The sequence below is a fragment of the Helianthus annuus genome, chromosome 11 (genome assembly GCF_002127325.2).
Source record: "Helianthus annuus cultivar XRQ/B chromosome 11, HanXRQr2.0-SUNRISE, whole genome shotgun sequence".
Classification (NCBI taxonomy): Eukaryota; Viridiplantae; Streptophyta; class Magnoliopsida; order Asterales; family Asteraceae; genus Helianthus; species Helianthus annuus.
The window spans coordinates 58,066,084-58,075,318 of NC_035443.2; the positions used below are offsets into that span (position 1 = coordinate 58,066,084).

The window sequence follows — 9,235 nt, forward strand, 5'->3', positions numbered from 1 at the left end:
TGTGTGTTGAGTGTGAGAGTATAGAGGGTAAGATGATTCAACCTGAATGATGAAGGGTCCTATTTATAGCCGGGCGATGGAAGAGGGAGGAGCAGCGTTGCCAGCTGTTACAGGGCGCCAGCTGTCCGACCAAGGGGAATATCCTCTTGGTCTCTTCTGTTGTGGTCAGGGTAGTGGTACACGTGGCGCGTCTGCATTTGCTCATACTGGAAACGTCGTACTGCTGATGTCAGTCCTGCTCCTTGATTTGTTACAGGCCTACATGGCGCTTGATGAATGGTGACACGTTTGTCCTTTTTGTCGGAGGGACCATCTTTGGTGTTACGTTGCCATATTCCAGAAGCTTTTAGAAGCTTATGGATTCGCTTGCTGATGTGTGCGCCTTGTAAGATGGAAAAGTGATATAGTCCTTGTCTTATAGGCAAAGATTTAAGACCATACTACTTCATCAATCCAGCTTAGTCTATCCTTTTCCAAAACCCAATTATCCATTCAACCCATACCAACCAAATTTAAAACCATTTAAAAACAATCACTTTTTACAAGCTTTAATGATGCCCAATGACCATAGGATAGGGAAGTGATAACGAAAGTAGAAATAATCAGACGTGGAAAGATAGAAGTCGAACAAAAGTCCTCCATTTTCTTCCACTCCTCAAAACCACTATCTTTTTTTTTTCTTTTTTGCTTTTTTTTCATAATAAAAAAAAAAAAAAAAAAAAAAAACCAAATCCCATTTTAGTCTCATCTTCCCCGATCTGATGCAGCGACCCCATCACACTAACCACATACCAGCTGTTGCCACCTAACTATCTTTACTTCAATCCACTCATTCTGCATCAAGATTCCTCATACCCACTAATCTTTTTCCCCAATTTCTGCAAAAATCTCATCTTTTTTGTTAAAAATGGGATCTTGAAGTGTGAATTGAAAAGGGTTTTCTTGATTTTGATGTGGGATGGCCTCACACAGCTGGAAAGATGCTTATAGAGGAATGTCTTCTGATAATATTAAAGGGTTGGTTCTAGCATTGTCTTCTAGCTTGTTTATTGGGGCTAGCTTTATTGTTAAGAAAAAAGGGCTCAAGAAAGCAGGGGCATCTGGTGTTAGAGCAGGTGATTGTGGTTTGAATTTACTAGTCTTTTTGTTTATGTTTGGTTATGACTTTTTATGCGGTTTTGCATATGGATTTAGGTTGATTGATGAGTCTTTAGTTGTTATGGACTTGTGTTGACTACAAATGGGAAAGTTTTTGTAAAGAAGTTTTGTGCATTTGTTATTTAGAGATCTAGGGTCAGGCATTTGAGATCTTGCCTTTTGTGCAACCTGTCAACTTCTAATCTTTGACGACTACAATCATTCAGACAAACCAAAGTAGTGTATTGTACTTAGGATTGAAGTCATAGAACAGGTTTCTACTTTTATAAATGACTTCAAATCTATGATTAACGGCTTACTGTACAAACTGTTGAGGAATTTTGTATAGCACGGATAATCAGAGAGGCGTGTAATCACTCTCAGATCAAATTTTTTCGGTTGTTCTACCGAATAATTCAATCGGATACAACTCTGATTGAGAAATCGAACAAACAGTATGTGTATTTAGGGGGGGGGGGGGGGGTATGGGGGGTTATATAACTTGAGCGTGTAGTGGGGTTATACCCCTTCAATTATACATATAAAAGTGTGTGAGAGAAAAACGAATGATGGAAGGGTATGTATATGTATGGCGCTGCTAAAATTTTTGCAGGGCCGGAGGTTTGAAGGCCCATAGCACCCGCTGTGGCGGTGTGCAGCGACACTATGGGGCGCGATGGAGGAGGGAGGCATCATATAACCTTCCACTATGGAAGGTCTACAGATGGAAAAATCAAGTATCATGTTTTGTTTGACTCTTGACTTAGGGTTAAGTTAAACATCGATAAAGTCTTATAGAGAACCTACCTCTCGAAAGTATGTCATTTTGGAAAGACGACTGCCTCTTGAAAGCAGACCGATTTGTGTTTCTTATGTACTTTCATGATTTACCATAAATATCATTTTAGGTCCTGTTGAATATTGATCTACATTTCGAAGGCAGGAGAAAATGTGGATGGGTTATTGAAGTTAGGGTGTGTTTGGCAAAATTAGTTGTAGCTGCTATTCATGTCTGTTTTAGCAATCCCTCACAAACAAATTAGCTTTCGGGATGCATTGTGTTTATTTAGTTTCACCTATAACTTTTTCCCGTTTTTTTCTCAGGAGTTGGAGGATATTCATACTTATACGAGCCTCTATGGTGGGTAGGCTTGATAACGAGTGAGTATGTTTTTCTTTTGTTTTTTATGACGTATAATTGGTTATGTGAATATGAGGTTACTAAAAAACCTTTTGTAGTGACCCCTATATCTTAAAAGAAAACCGTATCTGAATTTGCTCAATCATATTACCTAAGACCTGCTCTTAATGTGATTTGTCAACAGTGATCGTCGGGGAAATTGCAAATTTTGTAGCTTATGCATTTGCACCAGCTATTCTGGTGACTCCACTAGGGGCACTCAGCATTATTATCAGGCATGACCAAAAGCATAATAATCTTTATATATATATATATATATATGAATCCATTTTATTATTATGCGATTATGAAACATCAAGCCGTATTGCAGCGCTGTACTTGCACATATAATATTACGAGAAAAGCTACACATTTTTGGAATTCTTGGTTGTGTTCTATGCGTTGTGGGGTCCACCACAATCGTTCTACATGCTCCTCAGGAACGTCCTATTGAATCTGTGACAGAAGTATGGGATCTTGCTACCGAGCCAGGTATTACTTATTTATTTATTTGTAATTTGATTTTTATATTCTTTTGACAATTTCTGGTTTATCTTTTCTGCAGCTTTTGTTCTATATGCAGCATTGGTGTTGATAGCTGTTTTTGTAATTATATTTCACTACATACCAATGTATGGTCAAACACACATAATGTGCTACATTGGTGTTTGTTCGCTAGTAGGCTCTTTATCAGTAAGTATTATTATTATTATACGTTTGCTCTTTCTTACAAGCTATCAGGGCCGGCCCTGAGAATTCATGTACCCTGTTCGAGCTCGAAAAAACGTGCCCTTAGGCCTTAACGAAATTAGGTATTGGGCTCACTAAAGGTCTAAACATAATGTCAATGGGCTAAGACCATGGGGTATGGTGGGGCTTGGGTTGGGCTTGGGTTGGGGCATTTGTTGACACGTGGAATGGGAGCCCCCCACCACTCAAACCCACGCCCATGGGGTATGGTGGGGCTTGGGTTGGGGGCATGAGTTTGGTTTGGCCATTGAGAGCCTGCCATGTCACCTTACTAGCCCTACTAGCCCGCCCCACGCCCGGCTTCAAACCCACGCCAATGGGGCCACGTCCCAAACCCACGCCCCAACCCAAGCCCCCCGGGGTGGTGGCTTGGGCGTTTTCAGCCAACCCACGCCCCATACCCCATGGCCTAGTAACTAATCTAAACCATAAAAATAGTTTTGTAAGTGGGCCTGTGCTGGTGTTTATATGGGTATACCCCATTAATTTATTTATTTTTACATATACATATCGGAGTTTTTTAAAATATAACATGCCCTTCGAAATATCGGACCCTGGCCGGTGGTCCTCCGCGCCCACCTTCAGGGCCGGCCATGCAAGCTATTCATCTCACATGTTAAAGGTGACTCAGTGGGTCATTTTTTTTGTCTTAGGTGATGAGTGTGAAAGCTATCGGCATTGCTTTGAAGCTTACATTATCAGGAATGAATCAGCTTGTATATCCCCAAACATGGGCCTTTACCCTCATTGTTGTGCTTTGTATCATCACCCAAATGAATTATTTAAATAAGGTAATCAATGCTTCCAGAATTTGCAATTTTTTTGTTGTTAACATGATAAATAATACGTGCTTGTTAATATTGACCGCAGGCACTTGATACCTTCAATACGGCGGTTGTCTCACCCATATACTATGTTATGTTCACATCTCTTACAATCTTGGCGAGTGTGATCATGTTCAAGGTTATATGCTAATTCGAAGTAAATTCAATCCCATAGATAATTTGATGAAAATATAAGAGTAAAATGCCATTTTTGTCCCTGAGGTTTGGACACTTTTGCGACTTTCGTCCAAAGGTTTGGTTTTTCGCATACGGATCCAAAAGGTTTGAAATCTAGCAATTTTCATCCAACTCGTTAACTCCTTCCATTTTGAGGGGTAATTCCGTCTATTTAGACATTTTTTATTAAAATAAAAAACACTATTAAGAAATAAAGATCCACCCCTGTTTATGTTCTAGTTATGACTTTTCTTATAAACATTAACAAATAGGTAAAAGGACGAAAATACCCCTGACTTAACGTTAGAAATGGATGGAGTTAACGAGTCAGATGAACATGGCAAGATTTTAAACCTTTTGGATCCAGATGCGGAATGGCAAACCTTTGGACGAAAGTCGCAAAAGTGGTCAAACCTTAGGGAGTAATCAAAATATAATGTTAGAACAAGGTTACATAACGGTTAACGCTACTTCCAACTCAATAGGTGGTCAAACTTTTGCGTTGACCTATATAAAAAGTCGAACTGCATTATCACATACTTTTACTTATAACCGGTCATATACTATGGCCATGTAGGGTTTATCTTATCGTGGAATTTAATCTTGTAAACAGGATTGGGATGGGCAAAATCCTTCACAGATTATAACGGAACTATGCGGCTTTGTGACAATCCTTTCTGGAACGTTTCTTCTTCACAAAACCAAAGACATGGTTGATGGTATGCTGCTTTGAGTCCGTTATTTATTTTTAAAATTGCTTAAAATAATAGGTCCCTTTTTACCATACAAAAGATAAATTTACCCAAACCGCCCATCTCCCCACTTTACTTTTATGTTACCATAAACGGTTCTTGATGATAAAGTCAACTACAGGTCAAATACCTCTGTCAGTACGATCTGCAAAGCATATGGATGATGAGAAAGACGCTACAGATGATGAAAGCATCCCGTTGACGTTGAGACGACAGGAGACTATGAGGTCTCCATAATGTATTTTTTGCTCATATTTGTACAATTTTAATCCACCTCCAACATATGGATACAGCAGGAATTAAAGAAAATATTCTTTATTAGGCAGGATAGGAGTTTTGAGAAAATTGGGATCCTCATGTCATTGTAATCATATTGATTAATGCAAAATGCACCCTTTCCAATCTTGATAACACAAAGGTTTCTATTTGCAAAAGAAAAAAAGTTGATATCTAAAGGCAAATTCGGTTATTTGTTTTTTGAGTAATAGGGATTGATAGTATCTTTTAAATAAGTAATAAAAGTAGTTTATATAATACACCTAAGACTATTGATTATTTATATAGTAGTTTATATATTAGTTTTGTGGCCAAATATTATTTTGATTTAGCTAGTGAATCAAATTGAGATTATCAATTGGTGATGGGTTGGTAAAGAAATGGTATCAAACCCATTAACATTTAAAATCAAACCCAAAAGACCAAACACTCAATTAAATAATATCAAGATTCATCCTCAAGGAATGATAGGAATGAATCAAATTTTGATATAGCTTAGGCCTAATGTTGTGTTGAATCAAATTGAGATTACCAATTGATAGTGGGCTGATAAAAGAATAATATCAAGACCCTGTCCTAATTAAATCCATTTACCTTTTAAATTAAACCCAAAGATCAAATACTCAGTTAAATAATATCAAGATTCGTCCTGAAGGGCTATAGTGTGATGATAAGATGCTTATTGACTTTTTATATACATGTTTATATGTATTCTAGGACCATTTTTCTAGTCGGATAGGGCATCCAAATTCTCAGACGTGAGATATTGGTAGAAAGTCGTGCATTGCTAATGCAATGCATACAAGATAATAGGAGTAGGATCAAATACAAACAATATTTCATATGCAAATTGTAATAACCATTTAAAAAGTGTCATGTGACATCCAACCAATTATAGAGAAATGATAAAATGATAACCTAAATAATATCTTTTATCTTGAATTCCTTATAATTATGCTAACAAGCAATTAATTCTTTATTTGGATCTTCCTTTTGTTTTCAATGTGCTGATAACAAAAAGTGCCGATATCATTTCACATATGTGCTAAATCAATTATCTTGATTAATTTTCATGTGCTAATATAATTCAAAAATGCTATTTTTATGTATGTATTGTTTTAGTATGTGCTAATTTAACTTTTTTAAGTGCTAGGATCTGTTTTTACGGTTTGTAGGATAAATATAATTTGTACCGGAACCAACCCCCAATATAATAATTCTCTTATTCCCTTTATTCAAATATTAAATAGTGTTAAGGCCGGATCCTGTACATGACAAATTTCCGGTGCGAAGTATACGCTAAGAGAGGAGAACAAGTGTCATTGGCAGGAAAGGTATTTTGGTCCTTTCTCAAGTGAACAACTTTCCCTTTTGATTTTCAAACGAATATAACTTTTTCATACGTTAATATTTTAAAAAAAAATTACACCGTATTAATGAGCATTTCACTCTCTTTAATTCGAGCAACTTATTGATATAGTTTTCTTAAGAAAAATACAGAATTTTGAATACCATTAGTCCATTACGTGATTTTAAATACCCAACACAAGATTACGTGATTTTGAATATCCATTACATGATTACACATTCAACATAAACTATCACGTGATTATACATTCAATATAAATCTATTACTACAAATCCATTACTTGATTACACATTCAATATGATTTTTTATAACTGATGTTATTACAATTATACTTATTACGTGATTAAATCTCTAGATACGTCATTATGTGGTTATTATAGGTTGATTTGGCTAATGTTTTGTATATAATTAAATTACACTTTTCGTCATTTATGTGTGTATCGATTACAGTGGATACCCTTTAACTTCAATAATTGCAGGCACAGTCCTTTATTTGAAAAACTCATTAAACCTTTCGTCATTTAGCACTAATCAGGTTAAAATTTTGAGTTGAATCTAGTCACATGAGGATATTATGGTCATTTCACATTTTTATTTAAATGTTTTAATAAATAAAACAAAAAATAGCATATATACACACTACAGATTGTTTCATTCTCTTTAAACTCTCTCTCTCTCTCTAAAATAAAACAACTCAACCACTGCCTTAGTCCACCACTATCACCACCTGTGACATCACCACCACCATCTTCGGAGCTACACCACATAATTAGATGGTGATTTGATGAATATGTTTTGGATTATTTGAACATGAATTAAATGCATGTTAGATGCATTTAAGTTCATGAAAGATGATGATGTTGTGATGACCATGCATTAGATGCTTGTACATAAGCATGAATGATGATTATATGATCATCAAATGATGAGATTGTTATGATATGACAAAAAAGTGTGTTAAATCAGATTATAAACACTAAAAATAATATTATTTGGTGTGTTATGATGGCATGAAACTTTGTCATAAGTTAGATAGCTTTGCATGTTGTACATGTAGCTTAAAAAAGTAGTAAAATGGGTGAAATTTGCATGATTTATGTGATGTACATGAAATCTGCATTAACATGAGTATGAGCACCATTTTTTTCAGTAAATAATATCCATTATGTTAAAATATCAAGTCGTTACGATTTGGGATGATTTTAGTAAAGTTTCGGTAAAAGACTATGCGTTAAAAAACGGTAAAAATCGGTTTTTTAAGAGATTTTTACAAAACTGTTTTAGATCAGTATATAAACTGATATTTTTTATATAAATATGAGTATTTTAACTTATATTACGTATCCTTGGTGTTTGGTTAGTCATACGTGACTTCCGATGTCACACCCCGACCACGTAAAACAACAAAACGTGGCGGAAACATCGGGGAGTGTTGTAACAGAATCATTGTTTCACAACCATGGATTAAACAAATTTCGTTTTATTGAATTAAATGAGTTACAATGTCTTAACAATAAAGAAACATAACAAAAATTAACTAGTCTTGCATCTTTTAATGTCACTAAGGTCTCGTCCAATCCTATGTGAGCATGCATCAATATCATCATCAAATATCATCAACTATAGTACCTGAAACACATGTGAAAATACGTCAGCATAAAAATGCCGGCGAGTACATAGGTTTTATGAAAAATAGGATTCATGACCTAGGTTTAAGAAAATGTTTAACCAAAAACTTGTCATGAATCCAGTTTAATTGTTTGCTTTTATAAAATGTTTGAAAATCGATGATAGATATGTATAGTTAAAAGAATGATGTAAGGTTAAATGAATAACCAAGTAAAAATGAGTTTGTATAAAACAAACTGTTTTGTAAAACAATGTCTTGTGAAAAATATTTTATTTGTGTAAAAATGTATAAATCCAAATGAATGCTTTAAATAACGCTACGCCATGTAATATAATACAAGCACTTATATATAGGAAGTACCAGCGGCGTATCCACCATGCTTGTATCACATTACACACGTCTCGTTACTCAAATCACTTACCCACATAAACCACCAATGTAAATTGCCCATGTCTAAACCGTTGTCAAATGTCAATCAAGTATTGTGTAAACAAAATGTCATGTGTGGCAAGTGAAATATGTAATAACCAAACCATAGGTAAGAATACACAAACAATGTACTAAGTATGCGACGAATGGACATACATAGCATGATACCAATCATAAAATGTCTTGTAAAACGACGTACTAAGTATGCACACAATGGGCATACATAGCAAAAAAACATAATGAAATCATGTACTAATAATGTACTAATGAACATAGCAAGTATACTGTAACACCTCAAAATTTTGTGTCCAATAATGTATTGACACGTGTCTTGAGTTACACGTGGCATTTAATATTAAATAAAGGACTAAAGTTGACAAACCTTGAAAGTATTTAAATTCGAGGGTTATAAATGTCAAGCAAGGGTAAGTATACTGTATAGTAACCCTAAACGATGCTCGTACCTTCAAACGAATAAATCATGGATCGTACGGAAGCGGAACGCGGAAGAAAGTGGGAGATTACAAGCTGCAGGGGGTTAACTGTGTCAACATGTTTAATTATACCTCTGAGTGACCCTTTGACATACCCGAGGCTTTGTAACAGTAAAATACGCTCACTAAAATGTACTATATAAATTCCGCGAAGTTCCGTTTTAAAACGAGAAAGTTATGATCAAATTCGTACGAGAAGGGTTAAAAGCGTCAACAA

The 9,235-nt window shown here is 35.4% G+C and overlaps 1 protein-coding gene across 1 annotated transcript; it reads left to right on the forward strand.

Annotated features, from left to right (window-relative positions):
* Nucleotides 1-587: 587 nt before the first annotated feature.
* Nucleotides 588-5,237, forward strand: LOC110867727 (probable magnesium transporter NIPA4). Its single transcript, XM_022116733.2, has 9 exons — nucleotides 588-1,115; nucleotides 2,242-2,298; nucleotides 2,463-2,553; nucleotides 2,649-2,809; nucleotides 2,883-3,010; nucleotides 3,721-3,858; nucleotides 3,938-4,030; nucleotides 4,682-4,787; nucleotides 4,942-5,237. The coding sequence occupies exons 1-9, from the start codon at nucleotides 959-961 to the stop codon at nucleotides 5,055-5,057; spliced, it is 1,047 nt and encodes a 348-aa protein (XP_021972425.1). The 5' UTR covers nucleotides 588-958; the 3' UTR covers nucleotides 5,058-5,237.
* The last annotated feature ends 3,998 nt before the right edge of the window (nucleotides 5,238-9,235 follow it).